The sequence below is a fragment of the Phocoena sinus genome, chromosome X (assembly GCF_008692025.1).
Source record: "Phocoena sinus isolate mPhoSin1 chromosome X, mPhoSin1.pri, whole genome shotgun sequence".
NCBI classification, from domain to species: domain Eukaryota; kingdom Metazoa; phylum Chordata; class Mammalia; order Artiodactyla; family Phocoenidae; genus Phocoena; species Phocoena sinus.
The window spans coordinates 18732358-18757234 of NC_045784.1; the positions used below are offsets into that span (position 1 = coordinate 18732358).

The 24877-nt window shown below is 41.0% G+C and overlaps 1 protein-coding gene across 1 annotated transcript in view; it reads left to right on the top strand.

Moving 5' to 3' along the window:
• PHEX (phosphate regulating endopeptidase homolog X-linked) overlaps positions 1 to 24877 on the top strand; it is a 198222-nt gene that overhangs the window by 62367 nt on the left and 110978 nt on the right. Inside the window, 3 exon segments of the mRNA XM_032619721.1 lie at positions 4152 to 4203; positions 4205 to 4248; positions 6620 to 6747. Coding sequence (XP_032475612.1) covers positions 4152 to 4203; positions 4205 to 4248; positions 6620 to 6747 — 224 coding nt within the window.

Below are 24877 nucleotides of genomic sequence, written 5' to 3' on the forward strand. Positions count from 1 at the left end.
CACTGCAGCGGGCATGGGTTCGATCCCTGGTCGGGGAACTAAGATCCCACATGCTGTGCAGTGCATCCAAAAAAAAAAAGAGGCAACAGTTTCTGATTCAGTAGATCTTGGGGGAGGCCCAGGAATTTTCTAACAAGTTCTCAGGTGATGGTGAAGCTGCATACCTCTGGACTGCCTCTAGGATTTAGGAAGGTCTCTTTGGCTTTGAGAACCTTCAAGAGGTACCTGTTTGGCTTACCTCAGGTGGTTTGACTCAGGAGCAAATGCAAGCTGTGGAATCTGAAGACCCAAATGTTAGTCCTGGAATTGACCCATACTTAGAAGTCCTTTGACCTCTGACCTTTGTTTTATTTATCTGAAAATTGGAATAATAATAATAACCACCCCATAGCATCGTCATGAGGATCAAAAAAGGTCTTTATGATCTCTTAAATGTAAGCTGTCACTAATTGCAAACAAGGGGCAGGAAAATCTTCTTAAAAAAAAATCTTCCTAGTCAGAGGCTTTGGGAAATGATTTCATGCTGCTCTGTTAGTGGTGGATTCTCTCCTGAGATGCTTTGCTTTCCTCTACTTTATTTATTGCCATTTGGGGAAATTACCATACTGCTAAAAATGCTTTTTGAAAAAAAAGGTATTATGTGTTATTTTTCAGGGACTGTTGCTGAGTCTTATTTTTGTTTTGTTTTTTGATGCATCTGAGCATTAAGTGTCAGTAATTCAGTCATTATGGTCAGATCTGTTCCTGGCGTGGTAATATTAGCACTCCAAAGCTGTGCTCCCCAGCATTCTGTCAGTGTATTTATAGCACGCTGGAGCAGCTCATCAGCGCCATTGCCTCACTGTGCGAGCTTCCCCAATTCCGTCTTCTAGCTCTCAGAGGTCTTTGTGTGCTATCGTCTCGGTCGTGCCTTGCCTATGAAGGCCTCACACACTGTTCTTTCTTCATACCCACAGATTTCTTTGAAGTGTGGTTGTCAGAGTGTTTTGGGGTCCCTGTGACTGGCCAGGAAATCTTTGTGGAACTAGAGGTGTTAATCCCTCACTGTGTGGCATGGGGAAAAGCGCAGAGGCTTTAAGAGTCAGATACACCTTGGTCTGGTCTAGCCTCCACTGCTTATTACACCCATTCTCCAACTTGGCTGCACATTGGACTTAGCTGGGGGGGATTTAAAAACAATATTTATCGTGGGTCTCACCCTAGAGATACTGATTTAATTGGTCTGGTGTGGCCTGGGCATCTGGACTTTTAAAACTCCCCAGGTGATTCTACTGAGTTGGAGACCGACTGATTATGGGATCATGAGGCATTACTTAATGGTTCTAGGCGTCAAGTTTCCTTTTATGTAAAATGCGTACAATAACATCTCTCCTATAGCAGTGCTGTGGGAGTTATAGATAATATGGGATGCCTTAAGCGGTGTGATTTTGAGGGAGCAGGAAACGCCGAAAAATCTAAAACCCCAACATACTTGCATCGTGCTGCCTCTTTTACCGCCAGCATTAGGCCACGTCCTAACAACTTCCCCAATTGATCTGGCTCATCACAGACCCCTTGAGGGAATAGCTTTTGAATTCACGTAAGCATATCTGCTGGCCATGGACCTCCTTTGAATCTCTACCTATGGAGCCAGCACAGCTCTCACACCACAAAAGCAGTATTTTAAGGTTGAAGAACATACAGACCTTGTGTTAGGGTTGGGCTCTGCCCCTTTAACAATCTAGATTTCGGACCCTAATTGCAGCCTGTGTGTTCCCTGCTGTAGCTGGCCTTTCTGCCTATAGCTCTGTGAGTGATGGCCCTGCTCAGCATCCCCTCCAACACAGAAGCTATTCCTGCATTATTCAGCCTGTCCAGAGTTCATGTTCCTGCTTCACACCCTGAAGCCTTCATAGCCCGAGCCCTGTCCCCCTCCCAAGGCCTACTCACATCCCTCAGGTTGAGGTGTGCACTCTCCCCAGCCCAGTGCCTGGCATGCACTTTTGGGTGCTGGGGTCTGCCAGATCATTATTTCTGTGCTTGCCTGGTTCCCTGCTTGGCTAAAAGACCCAGGAGATCAGGGGTATAGCTTTCTCAGCTGTCCATCTCCCCAGCACCTAGAACTATTAGTACGTATCGGGTGCTCAGGATGTGCTGAATGAGTGAATGAAAGAAGGGTTCCTTATGTACTTACCGTGTATCCCATTCAATTAAAAACCCCATTTTTCATGAACAAGCTGAAATCTGAAGTTCCCTGTCCCCCACCTACACTCTTAAGTTCTCTGAATGTGGGTGATGAGTTCCTATTTCTTTACATTCCTCATGGCATCTGGGACGATACTTGGACAGCAGTAGGTGCTCAGTGAGCACTTCTTGTCTTGCTCAGGATTAGGGATATGAACTCAAAACGTCCAAAGGAATGACCTAAAACGGCATGTTTATTATAGTGCCTCAAAAGAGCATGGACAAGGGCTAGATTTTCCTGATGAGAGTGGTGGTCTCCGAGGGGAAGTGGGTCTGAGAAGAAAATTTTAGAACTCCTATATATCTTTATTCTTTCCATTGAAAAAATAACTAGGCTATATTGAGTTTTGCTATATAGATGGCCATGGACCCTTCATTTGAGCTGCATGGCACATATGAGGCAAGACAGTGTTACCTTCACTGGTTAGTCTTTATTCCACATATTAAAAATAATCTCAGGTCATTTACATATACCTGTAGATTTATGAATTTTATTATTGGTTTAATCCTCACAAAATGGACAAGTGATTTAAAAAATTCTTGTAGAGAAACAGGAATTGAAGCTATTACTAATAGTATAAGCACAAAGTGAATGGGAAAAGAATGGCAGAAGTGGCCCTTCTCCCACTCTAGTTACGCCATCTTGGTTGGCCAGCTGACAAGGTAAAAAGCAATGGTGTTCTAACCAGATCCGGGAAGGATATGGTCAAAATATTTTGAAATAGTCAAGACAACCATATGAGATGTTGATTTACATTGACTGTCATGTATTAACCTAATCCTGTATGGATAATGTGTCTTGAAGAATTAACTAAAAGGTGTTTGGAAGGATTAACTAAGGACTTTGGAAAATATCTTTATTTCATTTTATCTTTCAAAAATGTCTATTTCTATATTTGTGAAAAACATTCCTGATATGTTAGTCCATTAGTATATCTCTGTATAAATTAAAATGACTATACATATATTGGGTGTATATGCTGAAATAAATTGAATTTGCTGAGAGTGCATGTCCACTGGGTTAGGGTGCCATGCAAATGAGAGTGTGGGTTGTTCTTGATGGGCCAGTTGCCTTCATCATGTCACACTGCTCTCACATGGCTGGCTGACCGAGAGCCATCTCAGGAATGTGTGTTATTAGTCACCATGGTAATGGCACAGCTGGGAGGGGATGGGTCATTAAAAATTCATCATCACTATTGAGTTAGAATTAACTCAGATCACACATCCTTCTAAGGTCAGGGCACATAAAACGGCAACACTTAAGAAAATGTAACGGGTTTTAAAAATATGTATTATGGACATTACATGAGTGTATGGGGTTGTTCATATGTTTGGAAGTGAACAGCAGCATGAAAACTAGAATTTACTCTGTCAACATTTGGTTACTTATTTTAACTTCACAGTAGCCCTATAAGGTAGGGATCATTCTCATTGTATGGCAAAGATAAAATCAGCAAGCTTAAGTGACTTGCCCAAACTCCCACATCTAGTAGTTTTGCAACCAGGGTGCATATCTAGATAATTGGTATTAGCCAATATATTGCATTTTGTTTCCAAAAGGTAAGAATTCATCTTCATTTTATCAAGTCACTTAATAATTGGAAGTTCTTGACAATTTCTAGACATGAAAGGCTGGGTAACAGTGGACTCCATGTCCTGAGTGGGAAAGCAAAATGTTCACGCTGAGGCCTGGGGCTGGAATTTTCATATCATCTATCTGTATTAGGTGGTGAAAAGCAAGCCAGTTTTGGTTGAGCTTATTGACACTGTATCATCTTATGTCATTTCTCAGTGAAAGTTCTGCAGTTCTGTATGAGCAAGAGGTACCCTCCATGGAGCTTTGCCAACAGATTTTCCCAGGGTGTTCTGCAGAGCATCACATATCAAATTCAACACAACAAATGTGCTTCTCTTTCTGTTAACAGGACCGTTGCCAAACTATTTGGTGTGGAGGATGGTTTATTCAGAATTCCAAACCTAGCAGGCGCTTTCAGTATAGGTGGCTGGAATTCTCACGGGTACGTTTTAAGAAGATTGCAATGTTACATCACTGGATAACTTCACATGCTGGAACAGTCTGTATATTAACCAACCCAATAAAATCATCTTAGGGATTGGATGAAACAATCCAATTGTTTAAACAGAGGGAGTTTTGCATCTCAAACTCTATTTTTTGGGGCTTATTTTCTTTTTATTGAGGTAAACCTTACATACAGTAAGGTACACTCAAGCTCTTCTTTGATGAGGCTATATATTGAGGGCAATACTTGGGACCATCATGTTGTTTTCGCTCTCCCCTTCTTATCAGTTTATTCCCCTTTCCCCCAGTGTTTTTAAGTGGGTCATTGTAGTTATAATTTTTTTTTTTTTTTTTTTTTTGCGGTACGCGGGCCTCTCACTGCTGTGGCCTCTCCCTTTGCGGAGCACAGGCTCCGGACGCACAGGCTCAGCGGCCATGGCTCATGGGCCCAGCCGCTCCGCGGCATGTGGGATCCTTCCAGACCGGGGCACGAACCCGTGTCCCCTGCATCGGCAGGCGGACGCTCAACCACTGCGCCACCAGGGAAGCCCTGTAGTTATAATTTTAATATTTCTTAGTGATATATTTGTAACTGTCTTTCATTTTCAGTATTCTGAATATTCAAAATATGCATGATATAAGTATTAGATGGTAAAGTTTCATCTTTAATTTAGGGGTAGAGTTTTGTCTTTAACTCTACCTTGATCTTCAGTCTTTTAATTTACCCGAATTCTACTAGGCCAAAGAGGGCCTAAGTTTAATCTCCTCTGAGAAGTGGCTCAACTGCCTGAAACACTTTTCCTTCTTCCCCTCCTCACCCAGCTCTGTGATCTTTGCCTCCTCTCCCACTCTTGTTCTCCTCTTAACTTACATAGGTGTTACTCTGTTTCAGAGGCTTTTGTCTGAGTATTCTCTTACTAATACAGGGCTTAAGGATTTTGTGGCTTTTTTTGTTTTAACATTTAAGAATTTTGTGACTTTAAAATGTTTAGTTAATTTTATCTCAATTTGGAGTTAAGTAATGGCTAATTTTGGAAGCTATAACTTTATTTAACAGACATTTTAGTTACTAGAGAAAGTGATAAGTAGAGAAGTTTCTTAGTGGGTCATTACTCTTGAGTAGTAGCACAATTATTTGGATACATTTTGGCCCTTAAAGTCACTAGAGTATTGAGCTTTATAGAGAACTCATATAAACAACTATATATGTTGAGGTCATATCAAAGGGTTAAGTTACAAAAAAGGTAGATTATATATATGTATCTCTGTGTATTGTTAACTCCCATGGATCACATAAAAGATGGTACCCAGCTGCTTTCCACCCCCACTGTGAAGAGAACAGAGAGTTGTAAGAAGTAGTTTGTGAAAATTTGAGGTTAGGTATGAAGGGATGTTTCTTGAGCATAAAGTGCTAAATATAATACTGAATTGCCAAAGAAGATTGTAGGATCTCTTTCTCTAGAAGTTTTAAAAATAGATTCATTCATTCCTTATCTCTGAGAGTCGTTGTGTTATCAGTAAGTAGAGGAAGAATAGATGAACTTCATTGTTAATCCCATTTGCTCTGAACCAACAACCTGGATCTAACATCGTTCAAGGGATGCCTCCTGCCACCATTCTCAGAGCCTCCGTCCCTTGCTGTCTGCCTTCACTTTGCATTTTGAGTGCTCCAAACTCCCAACCTGCAAGGGCAGTTTAAACGATATTTATTTCTTTGCTTTCATCCCCCAAGAGTAAACCTTTGAGCCCTCCAAGTCCTGCTTTGGAGCTTCCTTACTTGTTTGTAAGTGTTTTCTTGAAATGGTTTATTGGACAGATGAGAAAAACATTTACATCTATTTTTACTTGGTCACCAGTGTGTTCTGTTATGACACAATGTAAATATGCTTCCTGGGTGTTCATGGTGGGCATATTTTCCTGGTCTGTCTTGTGAATGTACTTCCCAGAGCAAGGAAACCCTCACTGGGCAGGAGCTTTGATCACCTACTGATGTTAGACCTTTCTTGGTGGAACTTTAGTTCTCAGTAGATGTTAACTACCATCTGGACACTTGGACAGCATCCCCTCTCATCCCTGTTAACTGCAGAAAAGCTATGCTATTGTCCAAATCCTTTGTTTAATGGGGAGAATTGGAAGGAAAGGAGGAATACATTATTATCCACTCTTAAAATATTTTCACTTAGTTTTAAATATAATGGGATAAGCAGAATATTTTTCTTCATCCGATTTTACCTTTGGTGTACTATCTGACACATATATTTGCGTTGGGGCCTGCAGTGTTTTGTAGACAGTTTCCTTCAGGTTGTTTGAACTTTTTTTCAGTCGTTGGTTTTATCCAAGTGAAGCTCAGTCTGGATCAATTATCTCCCACAGGTAATCCAGGGTACACAACTTTGTTGCCTCAGTGGGACAAGTGTGTCAACTTTATTGAAGTACGCTCCCTTATGTTGTTGGAAAAAATGTTTGTGGATGTACACTTCCAGGAAGACAAGAAGGAGGTGGTAAGCGCTGCTCCCCAGCTGATAAAAACAAGGGCGGTTAACAAGATCTGACATGGATATGGTCAGCAGGCCAATATCAGCCTTCTAGCTCTTCCAGTGACGAATCTAGAGAACAGCTTTGCTTCAAGAGGAATTCCTGCAGTACCATATTAATTGAAAACTCAAACTCAATGTAGAATGTTATCATGAAAATTAAGAAAATTTAGAAATGAGGAAACAGCATGAAATCATGCCTTTAAGAGTCAGAATTTCTCCTGTAGAGATTAAATGTGTTAGGGCAATGCTTAGGAAAAAAGAGGACCTAAATAATTTTAGGATTGGATATTTGAACTATTGTAATTACAAAAGGTAGAGATTTCTAGTCAGGTTTCTTTGTTTTACAGATGAGGAAGCTGGAGACCCAGTGATGAAGTGATTTGTAATATATTTAACAACTTCTCGTTTTTTTGCCAATTTTATTATTTACTTTTTGTTCTTCACAATAAGCAACTTTTAAAAATTGAAGTATAGTTTGGGCTTCCCTGGTGGCGCAGTGGTTTGAGAGTCTGCCTGCCGATGCAGGGGACGCGGGTTCGTGCCCCGGTCCTGGAAGTCCACACGTGCCGCGGAGCGGCTTGGGCCCGTGAGCCATGGCGCTGAGCCTGCACGTCCGGTAAGCCTGTGCTCCGCAACGGGAGAGGCCACAACAGTGAGAGGCCCGCGTACCGCAAAAAAAAAAAAAAAAAATTGAAGTATAGTTGATTTACAATGTTGTGTTAGTTTCTGGTGTACAGCAAAGTGATACAGTTATGTGTATAATAGTTATATATATAACATATATAGTATAATGTAATAATTAATGATGTTGAGCATCTTTTCATGTGCCTATTGGCCATCTGTGGAGAAATGTCGATTTAGGTCTTCTGCCCATTTTTTGATTGGGTTGAAAACAAACAATTTTTTTTATTGAAGTATAGTTGATTTACAGTGTATTAGTTTTGGGTATACAGCAGAGTGATTCAGTTATGCATACATATATATCTATTGTTTTTCAGATTCTTTTCCATCATAGGTTATTATGAGATATTGAGTATAATTCCCTGTGCTATACAGTAGGACCTTGTTGTTTATCTATTTTATATATATATTAGTGTGTATCTAATATATACACACTCCTAATTTATCCCTCTAATTTATCCCTAAACTCCTAATTTATCCCTCTCCCCTTTTCCCTTTGGTAAACGTAAGTTTGTTTTCTATGTCTGTGAGTCTATTTCTGTTTTGTAAATAAGTTGATTTGTATAATTTTTTTTGGATTCCACATATAAGTGATATCATATGGTATTTGTCTTTCTCTGTCTGACTTAGTTCACTTAGTATGATCATCTCTAGGTCCATCCATGTAGCTGCAAATGGCATTATTTCATTCTTTTTTATGTCTGAGTAGTATTCCATCATGTGTATATGTGTGTGTACACCACATCTTCTTTATTCATTCATCCGTTGATGGACACTAGGGTTGCTTCCATGTCTCGACTGTTGTAAATAGTGCTATTATGAACATTGGGTTGCATGTATCTTTTTGAATTAGAGTTTTCTCTGGATATATGCCCAGGAGTGGGATTGCTGGATCATATGGTAGTTCTATTTTTAGTCTTTTAAGGAACCTCCATACTGTTCTCCATAGTGGCTGTACCAATTTACATTCCCACCAACAGTGTAGGAGGGTTCCCTTTTCTCCACACCCTCTCATATTTAACAACTATTAAGTGGCTTAGAAACAAACAAAATGCAGGGATTTTTCCCCCCTTTCCTTATGCTGTCTTCTAAAAACTAGAGATGTGACATTTATTTCACAGAAAACACTGTCAATTTTTTTCATAAGCTTAAAAAGAAATCCTTTTATTTTGTAAATTTGTAAACATATATAGAAAGAGCATTGTAATCAACTTCCATGTACCCATGATCTGTGGCTATTCGTAATTGTCGTAGTGGTGTTAATGGCTCAACCAGATAAATCCACTAATAAAAGCTGAGGTTTAATTTCATTCATTTACTCAACAAATATTTGTTGAACATCTGTTATATACTAGGCACTGTTCTAGGCACTTGGGATACAACAGAGAACAAAGATCCCTGGCCTCATTGAGATGACATTCTATTGGTGAGGGTAGACAAAAAAATCAATACAGTGCATACATTAGCAAGTGTATTAGAAGATGATAAGGACTCTGGAAGACAGAGGAATGAGATCAGGGTAAAGACGACAAATCGGGATTGCTGGAAGGTATGAATATGTGGGGGTGGATTGTAGGATTAAATAGGATGATCAAGGAAAGCCTCATTGTGAAGATGACATTTGGCAAAGATTTGAAGGAGGTGAGAGAAATAGATATGGCATCTATCTGGGGGAAGAGTGTTCTTAGCAGATGGAACAGTTAGTGCAAAATCCCTGAGGCAGGGATGTGCCTGGAGTGGTCAGGGAAGAGCAGGGAGGTCCACGTGGCTGGAGCAGGGTGAATGAGGGTGAGAGAAGTAGGCACTGAGGTCAGAGCAATAACAGGGATGGTGTGGCATTTTATAATCCTTGTAGAACATTGTAAGAATGTTGGCTTTTACTCTGAGTCAAGTGGGGAGCTAATGCAGGCTTTTTAGCAGAGGCCTGATGTGACTTGACTTATGTTGAGAGGATCGCCCTGGCTGCTGTGTTGAGAAGAGATTGTATCAGGTCAAGAATGGAAGCAGGGAGGCCAATTAGGATACTATCAGAGGGACCAGGCCAGAGATGATGGTGGCTTGGACCAGATGGTAGCTGTGGAAGTTGTGAGAAGGGGTTGCATTCTGAATACATTCTGAAGGATAGAACCAGCGCAGTTTGCCGACAGATTTGTTGAGGGATCTGAGAGTAAGAGCTCTGAGTCTGATTAAATGGAAATATGGAGGTGCTATTAACTGAGAAGAGGAATACTGTGGGGAGGATCAGGTTTGGAAGGCAGGATCAGGAGTTCAGTTTCGGCCATGTTGAATTTGAGATGTTATCAGACTTCCAGGTGGAGATGTCATGGAGGCAGTAGGGTATGAGTCTTGAGTTTAGGACAGAGGTTGGGGCTGAAGGTTGGAGGAGAGAGGAGGACTGAAATGGTTGTCCAGGGGAGTGGGAGACTGAGTAAACTGAGGAAATGTAGTATGGCTGCTCTAGGTGAAGTTGGAGGTCATGAATTTTAAAAAGTCTCCTCATTTTGGCTGTGTTCTTCTCCATGTGTTTCAGCTACACTGGAGGAGAGGGTCTATTTTAAAATAGAAATTTCAATTTAGCTAGGTTTTTTTTTTTCTGATGTGCATTTTCTTTGTGAAGAATTATATTTTACAAATGGCATGAAGCAGAATATCTAGGTATGATTAACTAATGTAGGGGAGGAAAAAAAATTTTTTTCTCTACTCTTCTAGGTTCCTGGCTGAGACCCTCCTGTAATAAAAGATTAATAGGAGAAAACCAAACAAGTTTAATAACATGTGTACCTCTTCTACTCAGGAAAACTGAGTAACTCCCAGAAATGGCCCAAGCTACCACCTTAAATTCCAAGTCCAGCTAAAGACGAAAGAAGATGTTGAGCACTGGAAGAAGCCACTTGTGGGCACCAGACAAAATGCAGTAAATAAGGGCATGGCTGTGATGCAGACTTAAGTCCTTGCCGTCTCCATTGCTAAGAGTTTCTAGAGATTTAGTCATGCTCCTCTTGGTACCGAGAGGGAGACACCCTTACAATGGAGTTTACCCTTATAAACGTTCATTTCTCTCACAAAAGGGTGATTTCTACTGTTTTCAGGACAATTCCTATGTCTGCAGCCTCTCAAAAATAATCAGCCCCAAATAATCAATATGGCAAAGGGGCATATTTAGGGATGGTATATTTTGCTTCCCTTCGCTAATAACAATCCATCGTAGTCAGTCAGATATGAATATGTAAGCACCTTGGGCGCAGGTGGTCATTAAACATTGAATTTAAAGGCAAAGAAATAAAAAAGTCTGTTAAGCCATGATAATTCCACTGGTTGGTATTATGTGTTGATATGTATTACAACTATGTATTATGTGCTGAGGTTTGCTTCAGAATGCCATACATCTAAGCACATTTACTTGGATTTTTTTCTGTCTTTTGATACTTTGGAGAATTTTATGCCAAGTTCGAGACTTTATATTTGAACCTGTAAGTACTCTTCTTGTAAATAATTCCACTGAAGAATTAATGTCTTATTTCAAAATACTGAATATTCCCATTGTGTTTTCTTTCACTCCTTGGTCGGAGTAAATGGATTGAGAATTTATCAGATAATCACAGTGGTAACATTATAAGCCCTGGGAAGGATATAAAAACAATTAAGGGATAATGGAGGTGTTTTTATATAGCAGGATTTTTTTTTTGGCAGTAGAAGAATTTTAAGTAATACGAAAGGTATGTGGATTAATTTGTTTGTCTCAGTTTTGGTGTGAAAGTCCCTTTTTCATGTGTCAGGATGTGACAAGTCAAGTTGATTTTGGCACTTCCCCCCTTATTTTGATGTACGTGGGACGTGAAGGTAGTGTGATAGTTACACAGATACTCATTTATTTTACATAAAATTATTTGCCTCCCTTAAGCAGAAGCTATTTGCCTCAGGGAATACTTAAGTTGGAAACTTATAAGAGTAATATGTGGCTTTTTATAGCCGTGTTACAGGGCTCTCATCCAAGAACCACCTGGAACCACTGATTTACTTGAAAAACATTCTTTATTATTAGCTACAATCCAAAGAGAAAAACAAAAATATCCCCAATGGCACAAATTCCAGAGACACTAACTCAGAGGGGTGAGTGCCATTGTTTTATTTTCAAAAACAGTTGTTAAGCAAATGAATACAGTCAGAAGGTTAAACTTCAGGTATTTCTCAAACTTTAATGTGTACAGGAATCACTGAACGATCTGGTGGTTAAAATGCAAAATCTCATTGCATTTTAACTGGGTCTGGGGTAGGACCCAAGAATTTGCATAACAAGCTCCCAAGCAGTGCTGACACTGCTGGTCTAGGGACCACACTTGGAGTAGCAAGGCCTTTTCATCATTCATGTGTTTGCAGTTACCACCAAAAAACAGCTCTGGCAATTCATGTGAGCAGGGCAGGCATTTGGCTCAGGGCAGCAGTACATCGTTTGCTAAAGCCTGTTGCATTAGTGCAAGTAATCGCTTCAATTTTCAGATCATAGAAAATTTCCCTGTTTCAGATTGCTTTAAGTGGACTGTGCCAAACCCCAGGTGTGAGGACCTTCAGGCTACTTTTTAGTTCTGCTTTTTTTGTTGTTGTTTTTTTCCTCTGAGCTATTTAGTTTTCCTTTGAAAACTGATACCTGGGTTCCTCTAAGAGACTTTGTGCTTCTCCTCAGTATTTCTGTTTTTACAGCCTCTTTTTTTTTTAATAAATTTATTTTGGGGGGCTGCGTCGGGTCTTCGTTGCTGTGTGCAGGCTTTCTCTAGTTGCAGCGAGCGGGCGCTACCCTTTGTTGCGGTGCGTGGGCTTCTCCTTGCGGTGGCTTCTCTTGTTGTGGAGCACGGGCTCTAGGTGTGCGGGCTTCAGTAGTTGTAGCACGCGGGCTCAGTAGTTGTGGCTCGCGGGCTCAGTAGTTGTGGCTCGCGGGCTCTAGAGCACAGGCTCAGTAGTTGTGGCGCACGGGCTTCATTGCTCCGCGGCATGTGGGATCTTCCCAAACCAGGGCTCGGACCTGTGTCCCCTGCATTGGCAGGTGGATTGTTAACCACTGAGCCACCAGGGAAGCCCTCTGCAGCCTCTTAATGGCAAGTTGGCCCAACTGCCTCTGGTTGGCACCCTTTGTTATAGAGAGGGTGGGAGGAGCAGTTCACTTTGGGGTTTCCTTCGTAGCGGTGAAGGCATCCTCCCTCACTCCCCCAAAGTACCTCTCTTCCTTTATCATTGGGGAAAACACATCATTTTACATTACTATTTCCTTGTGACTTCCCATATGCGAGTCTGCACGTGCACACAGCCACATTCATGTACAGTCATATTTATTCACTCACACATAACAATGGGAGTTTTACAAATTTAATTAGAAATGGGAAGAATAGCATGTAGAAAAAGGAGAATCCTTCCACAGAAAGCCACCTAAAGGGGCCACATGGAACAATCTCCTGCCTATCAGATAGTGAGCCAGGACCTTAATCCATGTGGGACTGGCTGCAGACTTTACTTGAGTCAGAGGGACAGGCCGGTGGAGTGAGAGTAGGGAGTTGCACAACTCTTTGGACGGTGGTTGTCTTTGTTACCTAGAGTAGCACTATCCAGTAGAACTCGGTATGAGCCATGTATGTAATTTTACATTTTCTACTAGCCTTATTTAAAAAGTAAAAGGAAACAGGTGAAATTAATTCTAATAATATATTTTGCTTAACCAAATATATCCAAAATATTGTCATTTCAACAAGTAATTAATGTAAAATTATTAATGCAGTAGTTTGTGTGCTTTATTTAACACTCAGTCTTTGAAATCCCATGCATATTTTTATAGCACATCTCAGTTCGGACTAACCCCATTTCAAGTGTTCAATTGCCACGTGTGGCTATTGGACAGTGCCTGTCTAAAGAACTGAAGAGTTCAAGCCCTGCCTGGAGTTCAGCATGGCAGGGCTCAGTCCCTGGGTGAGCGGGTGCTAGTAGCCAGGAAGGTCCCCGAGAAGGTGGAGTTGTTGGTGTCTGACCAACTGGGTTTCTCAGAGTGCTCTAATATCGAGAGGGGAAGGACTCAAGCAACCCCACGTGAGATTCATGGCCTGGGAACAGGGGTGGGAGTTGGAGTCAAGCTAGTACTTGGTGAGGATGTTTCAGATTCTCTGGGATACCAGCTTAGAGGAGGAAACAAATTCTAGACTGTACTCTGAGGTAAGCACCTTGGAGGCTTGGTTCTCATTGGCTCAGGGACCAGCTGGTGTGGAGTCTGCAAGTCAGAGATGTTCAGTGCCTGAAAGGTGCAAAGGACTGAGTCAAGGCGAAAGTCGGGGGTTCCGAGCTCAAATACCCTCACAGCCAGTGAGGAACATTAAATAACGTACAGGAGTAAAGCTGGCTGGGTGTCAGCAAAAGCCAGGGCAAGTGCAGTGATGAGTGACAGCTGACCCTGGGCCTCGGTGTCTGGGACCCAGTAGTGATGAATAGGAATGGATGTGATATTCAGGATTCAGCTCAGGCTCTTTTCATGCAGGATGCCTGCCGAGGGTTGCTCGGTTTCTGTTTTTTGTTTTTTGAGAGAAGTCAGAAATGCGGACTTGTATGTGAAATATCCTACATTTTAAATCTTGGCCAGTACTTTGGAGGCCAAACTGAATATGTCCCTGGGATACCGTTTTGTGGCTTTTACACTAACATTTTCTCTCCAGTTTTCAGACCCAAAGTCATGACCGTGTCTGTCAGAGAACTCTTTAAGTTTTGCAATCTTATTTAGAAGATCATGCATAGTTTAAAAATACAGCATATTAGCTAATCATTTAACAGGTTGCTTTTGTGGAAAGTTATATGAAGGGTATGAAAGTAGAACTCTCTCAGAGAATCCATGGTGTATTGTCACTGTAAATAGAGATGATGGCTCTCATCGTACTGTGACAAACCCTGATCTGTAGGCTCATGACCTAAATGACAGGAGAGAGAGTTAGGGGTATGTGTGTACGTGGGGAGGGATGTCTAAAGTTGTTACTTGTTTTTCTCTTCCATTTTAAAATTATTAATGATAATTTATATCTGTAATGTATGAGTAAATGCCCCAGATAGATATCAGTGTCCACGGTGGGCACACAAAGATCCCAACGATGGCTGTATAATGTTTTAAAAATCTGATGATGATAATAAGGTAGCTAACTTTTACTGAGATTTAGTTGGATGTCTGGTACGCATTCTATAAGAGCTTTCGATGCGTTAACTCATTTAGTCCTCGCGGTGGCCCTGTAATTGCTGTTATTGCCCTCATGTTTCCAGATGAGGGCACTGAGGCTCCAAGAATTTAAGTAAATTCCCCAAATGTCACACGGCCTGAAAATGCTTTAGGTGGGGTTCAAGTCCAAACACCCTAGCTTTAAGTCAGTGTTCTGTTCCCTTGCTTCTCTCTGAAAAACACTTGAATCTTCACCATTTTTATGACTGGCATGAGGAGACCAGTCATAATGAAAAGACTTCTTAGTGGCTTGTCCTATAATTGATTCACCCTTATCAGGAAATTACTTATTCATGTATTAAGATCTTATACAAATAAAAGGCACATATTTCCTATTTCTTAGCATTTTAGAGGTAGGGAACAGTTGGAATAGGTTTTGCTTCTAGTAGCATTCTAATATTTTAAAGACAAATAGAGTGAAAGCTTAATCAGTTCGAGTCTAACCAGGTGACATTGCATTTTTTTGTGTTCATAAAATTTTCAGAAGAAACGGGGAAACAGTAAGAAACGAGCTGATTATCAGAGATTTCATCTAAGAGCAACATTTGAGGTTCATCTTTGGCTCAGTCCACACACTGAGCTCAATTTCCAGTATTTCCTACATATATCATTCTGAGGAGTGATCCCTGATGCTTGGAATGATGACCTAAGGCTCTGTAAGCTTTCTTCATCAAAACAGTCTTTAAAATGTTCACCATTTTTTTGGGTTACTAAGGCAGAAATGTAAACATACACGTCAAAGAAAAATTTTCTATCATGTTGATGCAAAGGCGAAAAGGATCTTTCCGTTTTATGCTTTGAATTGTAGTTTCTAGAAAATTCAAGGAAATTGGAATTCCCATTTGAACATTTTGTCTGAGCTAAATTATTAAACCACATAATTTTATCTCATTATAGATACTCTGTCCCCAAATTACTTATCTTTATTCATATATCTCAGCTCTGCCAATAGGCATTTTATTGCTGTTCTCTCAAATTATCTGTTTTTGTTGTAGGGTGAACCCTATTAAAGAAAAAAATATTCTGATACTTGTTAAAATGATAAGGAAGACTTTATTCAGGAGTATTGCAAAGGATGTCAGGACTTTCCAAGTAGGTGAGAGAGATCGGGCTCAACTGTGAACATGGCAGAGACAGCTGGGGGTTGGCCAAGGAGCAGGGTGAAGGAGGCAGTGGATGGAAAATGACTAAGAGGAAACGTTCAAAGGTCAGGGGACTTTTTCTGAAGGCAGGCCAGGGTGCACAGATATCAAGGGTGGGGGATGAGGAATCTGACAGATATGGAGGGTGCTCAGATATCAAGTGTGGAGGGGGTTCTCTGTAAACTGACTTACTGGGATTCTTGATAAAACTGGGCTGTGCGGGCCTGGCACAGGGCTTAGATGAACCTGGCTAAAGGTTGGTCAACGAGAGAGTTTTTGTCAACACTCAAATCAAAGGTAAAGTCACTGGTCTCTTATTATACGTTAAAACATTCTGTACGCGGAAGGTTAATCTAGTTAAAGAGGAACGAATCTTTTATTATACTTTAGATTGAGATTTTATTAAGTGAAGAATTAAAGCTTTATTTACTGTGTAAAACAATTCACTGATTTCTCCTGTACTCTAGTAGCTGATTCCTTTTTCTCTTTATGGTAAGGACATCATTCATGTCCCCAAGTAGTGCCATGGATGACCTAGAGTATCGTCCAGTTTTCTGAGTGCTCCGCATGAGCAATTCTGGTAGTAATTCTTATCCCAAGAACGGGTTTCTCCTCCCATCCCATACTGCTGCAGCTGGTGCCGAAGACTTAAGTACCCACATGGGTCCAATTGCAGTGGTGGAGTTTGAACTTGCAACCTCCATGCACTAGGAGTTCACCTCATTAGTTAGCCAAGATAATTGAATTGATGGACTTCCATTAATATTCAAGTTCTCCAATTCCCTTGCTCACCGTTTTTCTCAGTGGTTGAATAAATGAGATGTAACTCTAACGTTAGTGGCAGAAGTCACTTGAAAGTCGGTGTCATACATCATAGCAATGCCTTTATACCGAGGGGTTCTTGATTCCTTACAGATGCTGTTACAAGAGTTGCTCTCAGTATAGCCATTGTACTGATAAAGATAAAGCTCCCTTCAACACAAGTCACGCAAAGTAAAGGATATTCTATCTGGCTATCAAGTGTCCCTGTTTCCGTTTGCCTAGGCAATGGTGTCAGCTGTTATATCAATCAGTTTCTCTGGGTCTTTGCAGAAGATCCGTCTGGATTAAGGCAAAACAAACTGATGTGAGTTTTAAAGGGCTTTTAAAATACAGTTATAAAATATTGACCTTATTAAGAAATTACGTCTGATTTTCTGAAAACTTGCATTAGCATCTCATAGCCCAGTTCTGTTCTTATCATTTGGGGCAAATTAACCTCTTTGTTTCTCTATCTTCCTGTTTATGAATGGTACACAAGGTTTTGCTGCTATAGTAATGCTGTGTAACACTCAGCCACAAAACTTCAGTGGCCTTCACCAATTAACAGTTGATGTTGATGCGCCTGGAGTTGGTTGGTGGTTCCCCTGGGCAGCTCTGCTTATTTTCGCGTGGTTTGTCTAATGTCTGGGGGTTGGCTGGTCTAGGCTGGCTTCAGCAGAGGTGGCCAGGATGACTTGGCTCTACTCCAAGTATTGTACTTCCTTCAGCCGGCTAGCCTGGGCACGTTTTCATAGCGATGGCAGAAGTGCAAGTGAGCAGGCGGAGACGCGTGAGGCTTCCTGAGGCCCAGGCTCAGGACTGGCATAGTGTCACGTCTGCATTCTGTTCACCAAAGCAAGCCACAAGGCCAGTCCAGAATGACAGAGCAGGGAAGTAGACGCTGCCTTTTTAGTGAAAGGTCCCACAGCAAAGAGCATGGGTACAGGGATGGGGGTATAGAGTTAAAAGCCATCGTTGCAGTGACTCATAGACAGGGATACAAACAGTACCTACTTCGCTGTTTTGTGACGAGGACTGAGTGAGATAATCCACGTAGAAGGCTTAGCACATGCCTGGTGCATAGTGAGTGCCCAGTGAACGTCAGCTACTGTTATTACTGTGTGCCATGCCTAAGATTAATCATGAAGAGAGAATGCATACTATCTATCAAAGAACTATGGCAACTCTCCTGCATTGAGATCTCTTCTTTCTAATTTCTCCTCAAAAGAGTGAGTGTGAGGCAGGTACCTGGGGGATTGCTGTTCCTAGTCCTGCATATATGCCCAGTGTAGTAGCTTTCAGTTGGGATAAAGATCCTTTTATGGCTGGTGCCCTAGCCACATTCCAGAACCAGCCCTATCGTTTAATGCTTAAATCTGGCTCATAAGAGAGAGTCTCATGCAACTACTCAAGGAGCCAAGTATAATTTCTAGAACAGATCCAGGTTTCACAACTCTCTACGGGCTAAATCTTATTACAGCAGATGTCATAAGACCCCAATCCTGACAGCTCTTTTTAAGCAACCTTTGGTAAAATGACATCCAGCAAAACAAGTAATTCAGAAAGGTCATTGGGAATTCTTTTGAAATAAGTGTGGACACTACTCTTGCCCTTGTCCTTGAGTGTGCTGCCACGATGGTGACACATTTGGGCCGCCTTTCTTGTTTGTGGTCTCTATCTTTGGATAACATTGGACACTGTTGCCTTTGCCGCTTATTATCGGCCGCAGTCTTGTCAAGCAGATCTGATCAGGCCTGTGGGCTGCGGAGACCCTGTCCTGGAAATTCATTGGCTGGAAGAAAGCACTTAGGCCCTCCAACAGAGCTGCGTTTTGGATGTGACCAGGGAGAATTCCTTGCTGGAGGGAGTTTACCCACAGCCAAAAGCTAGACCATTATGAGACTGGTTGACTTCTAAATATTATTCTGGTTTCTGATCCGTTCCCTCGAAGAGTAGGAAAGTGGGAAACAGAAAAAGATGAGTTAGAAAATCAGAGCACAGTCTCTCTGTTCATATCCAGTAAATAGGATTTTACTCTTGTTACCTCCACCCCAGCCTTATGCTTTTTGATAAGAGGTCGTGGTAAACTGCCCCACCAGACTGACATGCTTTATATAGCATGTCTGGGGCCCAAGTAGCTTGACATTTTTTTCTTTCGCCAACATTTTAAATAGCTACGCAAGTTTGTTAATCTTGACAAACTGGTATGATTTGTTTTATCATACCAGCTTGCTTGGCTGCCAGAAACTGAGGGTTTCCTAACTATCCTTAGTTTTTCTGGCTTTACCACTTCTCCCACCTTAACATGGGTCTCTTCTTTACTTCTTATTTCAATGCCATTATTATATTTTTATCAGGAGCCAATTCAAAGTTGTTTTCATAAATACAGTATAAATAATGAGTCAGTGGATAGTTAACATTTATTAGTGCATTGATTTATTTAATGTCTGTGTTTCTAGTGAAGTGACAGTTGCCAGAAAGAAAAGTTTTAGAACTTCCCTTAGATTGCAGCCTATTTCTTCCAGGTTAACCACATGAATTATTGATAGTAATTTTTGTTTTTCACATTCACTCGTCACGTGGTTATAATTTAAGGAACCATGTCTTGCTCTAGACCAGTGAGGAGACTGGAGACGTTTTAATCTTATGTTTTGTTAAGATATTACGTATAATTTCTGAATATATTAGGAAAATCTCTTCAACATTATGCTTTTATTTAAGAATTTCATTAAAATTACTTTAATGCATATAATCACCTTGAAGATTGTTTTTCTTCTTTAAGAACTCCATCAGCCTATAGCTATTTCTATCAGATATATAATATATATGTATATACATATATTAATATTTTTAAACCATTCTTAGCCATCTGTTCTGTACCACGTTGGCATCATCAACCTCAGAATGGACTGGGCTAACTTACTGAGTCATTTGAGTTCCACTGAAGTTTATATTTGGAATAACTGCTGGAATAACTGTTATACATTAGCATGTATAAAAGATATTTGATTAAATTTCATTTCTTTGCTAGATACCCCCTGGAGGTTTTGAAAAACATAAATCAACTTCTATTTATTGAACATCTGCTACATGTATCGTATGAAATCATACCATGTGAAAAATCATATCATGTAAGATGTGAAATCATAAAACTAACAGTGGTGAGATATGAAATCATAAAACTAACAACTTTAAATTTGCAGAACACCATAGGGGAAGAAAAATTATTTTTCCCTTTAACCTCCTAGGTTCTTGGCTAAGATCCCTCTGTAATGAAAAGACAGATTAACAGGAGAGAGAGAGAGGTTTAATAACACGTATACCTCCTGTATACATGAGAGAGACCCAGGAAAACTGAGTAACTCGCCAAAATGGCCCAAGTCATCACCCTAAATACCATCTGCAGCTAAAGTCAAAAGATGTTGTTGTCGGGGGAGGGAAGCCAGTTATGGGAGGTTACCAGGCAAAGCACGGTAAACAAGGGTAATGTTGTTATACAGATGTAAGTTTTGACTTCTCCACTGATAAGAGTTTCTAGAGATTTAGTCATGACATCTTCCTGGTACAGAGAGGGAGACACCCTCTCAAATGGAGGTTTCCCCTGTAAATGTAAATGTCTCTTACAAAAGAGTAACTTCTCTGTTTTCTGAGCTTTTTCTAATCTGCTGTTCCTTAAAAATAATCAGCCTAAAATCTAAAATAATCCTCATGCCAAAGAGGTATGTTTTGGGGTGGCAAATTCTGCTCCCCTTCAACACTTCTTAGTTGCCTTACATATCCATGACGTCATTTGATCTAAATCATGATTCCTGTCTTCGAAGCTTATGGATTTCTTGGGGAGATCAAATAAATATAAATGGCAATTAGACACACACCTATATTGTTCTGAATATAAGCCTAATAGGAACTCAGAGAAGGGACTGAAAGTGTGGGTTTAAGTGTTTGGGATTCGTTGGTATGAGGTACGATCTGAGTTGGCCTTGTAGGATTTCTTTGTCACCAGAGACAAAGCTTTGAAGGAAACTACAACTGACAGTGGGGTGAACTGACCCCTTTTGTTATCGAGCCAATCTCGATGTGCAGTAAAGTCAATCTACAGACCCTGGGTTGTGGTGAAGGGAAGTATAGCATTTATTTGCAGGGAGAATGGGCAGCTAAAGCTCAAAAGACCCATACTCCTTGATGGCTTTTGGGCAAGCGTTTTTATTTTACTTATTTATTTATTTACGTTTATTGTGCACTTTATTTCTGTTATTATTACATTGTCATGTATAATGAATTAGTTATACAACTCACCCTAAAGCAGAATCGGTGGGAGCCCTGAGCTTGTTTTCCTGCAACTAGATGGTCCCATCTGGGAGTGATGGGAGACAGTGACACCCGAAGTGTGTTGCTTCTGTCCAGTCTCCTCCGTAAGATGCAGCTTAACTGTCACTTGCCACTCACTGATAGGGTTTTGATACGCGTCTGCAAGCAGTTGATTTATTATGGTCTCTGTGCAGTCAAACCTCTCTGCTAATGATAATCTGTATTTGCAGCCCCTCCCCAGCACTAGCATCACCGCCTCAGCCCCACTTCAGATCATCAGGCATTAGATTCTCACAAGGAGCGCGCAACCTAGATCCCTCGCGTACGCAGTTCACAGTAGGGTTGGGCAAGGGTTTTTAAATGCAACATTAGGGGTGAGGGTTGCAAGGTGTGTGATCAGCTTGTGGACATTCTTCTGATTGGTTGTTGGTGAGGTAACAGGGTGATGTTTTGAGAATCTTAAGCATCAGTCTTCTGGTTCCAACCAGTCTGAGGTCTGCATGCTTATGGTCAGCAGTTTCCATCTGGTGGGGCTCTGGTTTCTGTAAACCAACTCAAAGATATGTGTCAGATCGTTATCTGTATCCCTTGAGGAGGAACTAGGAGTCCTTTGACTCTGTTTTATGGCTGAAATATTGTGTAAGCTATCGTAACATTTTGCTTGATTGCTTTGACTTTGTTTCTGCATTCCCTCACTTTTCTAATTATTAACTGCTTAAATTTGCTCTTTGGAACTCAGGGGAAGGCCGGCGAGACTAAAGCTTTTTTTCCAAACAAGAAGTGGGGGACACGGAGGGGGTCTGTCACCAGGAAGGCCATGCAGGGTCCTGCTTGGTTTCACGTCTTCTCAAAGCGGTATTAGCATATGTCCCTTTAAATGCATTAATAGAACCATCTTGACCCATATATATAGAACACAAAGTTCCTATGTCCATGTGAGGGGAGGGAGGATAAGGAGAGGTCAAAAGAAGAGCAGGTGAGACAATTTTAATGCACTAAGATAGGAGAATCTCATTTAAAAAAATCTTTCCTGAAGGGTACCAGGTGTATGCATATGTGTATGTGGCTCACCAGTGTCTGATGTCTGATGTAGAATGCTGTGGGCAAAACCCTGGAGTGCAAAGAATGAAAAGGGGAACCCACTTTTAAATAGCATTGGTTGAGGGAAAGAACTAAAAACTGCCCATATACTGACCAAATAAACTGTATTTTCTCAGTGTGGGTCCATAAAATCTGAGATAAGTAGATGCTTAACAAAATGCTGCTTTACATGGAGGGCTCTTATTCTGCATGTGGCAGATTTTGCCATAATAATATTTGAGTTAATTTTTGTATGTCATATTTTGATTTTTAACTCTAAATAAATATTTTCTATGGATAACTTCACCTTATGACTTCTACTTTAAGTGATTTCTATTAATGTTATATGCTGGCTGGTTGGGGCATTAGGTCAAGGTTTGGTGAAGAAATAATATTTCTGTCTTCTTATTTAAAAATCACAGCAGGCTTTTGCTGCCTCAGGGAACATGACTTGACTGAAGGCATTGTTATTATGTGATGCTGTAGAGTAGTCTAAAGGTAAAAATCAGAAGTGTTCAGTGATTTATCTTCCTAGTTCCAGCATACTAAAATCATTATTTCTCTTATTTGCATTGACATGCCAACCAATGACATTAATCACCTTCAGAGATTTCCCTTGTTCTTAAAGTCTGCTGGGGTGGTTCAGCACCATTTCACAAAAACTGTTATATATTAAATCTGTAGAGTGGTCAAAAAGAAAGAATTGAGAACCTGTGATGAGACCTGGGAGGGGAGTGGTGGTCTCAGAGGATAGGGCAGAGACCAGCTGAGGCTCACAGGGAAAGAAAAGAGGAAAATGATTACAGTCTTCTCTCAGTATCTGCGGGCGATTGGTTCCAGGACTCCCTGCAGATAACCACAATCTGCGGATGCTCGATTGCCTTATATAAAATGGTGTAGTATTTGCATATAACCTACACACAGTAAGTCCTTTAAAAAGGACTTAATTTTTTTTTTTTACAGCAGTTTTAAGTTTATAGCATGGGGAAGAAAAAAAATCTTTCCTCTATCCTTCCGGGTTCTTGGCTGAGACCTCCCTATCATAAAAAGACAGAGTAACAGGAGAAAAACAGAAGTTTAATAACATGTATATCTCCTGCATACATGAGAGCAAGCCAGGGAAACTGAGTAACTTTCCATAATGGCCCAAACCATAGCCTTAAATACCATCTCCAGCTGAAGACAGAAGAAGATGTTGGAGAGTGGGGTGAGGGCTGGGGAGACAGTTGAGGGAGGTTATTGAGAAAAGCACAGTAAACAAAGGTCTGCTTGTTATGCAGACTTAAGTTCATGCCTTGCCTTCTCCATCGATAAAAGTTTCTAGAGATTTAGTCAACTTGCTCTTCCTGATACAGAGAGGGAGACTCAGAGGTTTCTCTTATAAATGCAAGTGTTTCTTCCAAGAGGGTAACCTCTTGGTTTTTAGCACTTATTTTGTGTGCTCTTTCTTAAAAATAATCAGTTCGAGATAATCCTTAAGCCAAAGAGACGTGTTTTGAGATGGCATATTCTCTCCTTCAACAACAAAATTGAGAGGAGGGTGTAGAGATTTCGTGGAATGGCGATTTCCTCGGTTCTTGCCCTTCTCAAGGGAAAGAATTCAGTCAGGAGGCATAGAGCAGTTTTGAGTAGCAAGAGTTTTATTAAGCAGAGCGAAAGTACACTCCCAAGAAAGGATGAGAGTGGTCTATCTGGAAACCAGAGCAGCCCTGCAATGGGACAGGATTGGGTGTGTCCTATGTCATTTGATTGTCAAGTTGATCGACAGCTTTAGGTTATATAACTTTCCTGCTAGTATGCAGGCACTTACCCATAAGCACCCAAGCAGAACCCATGGGGTGGGGCGGGGAAGCAAAAGCCGCAATGCTAAGTTATTACAAGTGAGGCGTAATGAACCCTGGGTTACCTTGAGTCACCTTGTAGGTCTTGGTGCGCCTGCGTCAACCTGTGCTGGCGGTTTTGTCTTGCTTGGTCCTGATACGGCTGGAGACCTAGTGGTGGTCCTCGGCCACAAGAGGGAGGATCTCTGGGTGTGCTCTGTCCACCAGGTGTCCTGGTGGGAGAGGGAAAGATGAACCATCCAGGATGGGGCAGGACCCTCTCATGTCTGACTAGCTACCTAACACTCCTGCCCCTGACACATGCCTAGTTTCTCTCATTAACATCACTCACTTTTTTTTTTTTTTAAACTGAAGGTGAACCTACATTGACACATCATTATCACCCAAGGTATATAGTTTACCTTAGAGTTCAGTCTTGTACATTCTGTGCATTTGAACAAGTGTATGATGACATGAATGTATCATTATAATATCATCCAGAGTATTTTCGCTGCCCTGAAGATTCTCTGTGCTCTGCCTGCTTATCTCTCCCCACCCCCACCCCACAACCGCCGATCTTTTTATTGCCTCCATAGTTTTGCCTTTTCTGGATGTGGTATCATTGGAATCATACAGCATGTAGCCTTTTCAGATTGGTTTCTTTCAGTTAGTAATATGCACTTAAGGTTTCTCCATGTCTCCTCATGGCTTGCTAGCTCATTTCTTTTTAGCACTGAGTAATATTCCATTGTCTGGATGTATCACAGCTTGTTTAGCCGGTCACCTACTGAAGGACACCATAGTTGCTTCCAAGGTTTGGTAAGTATAAATAAAGTCGCTATAAACATCTGGGTGCAGACTTTTGGGTGGACATAAGTTTCTATCTCCTTTGGGTAAATACCAGGGAATGTGATTGCTGGATTGTATGGTGAAAGTATGTTTAGTTTTGTAAAAAAGCTACCAAACTGTCTTCCAAAATGGCTCTCCGATTTTGCATTCCCACCAGCAGTGAGTGAGAGTCCTGTTGC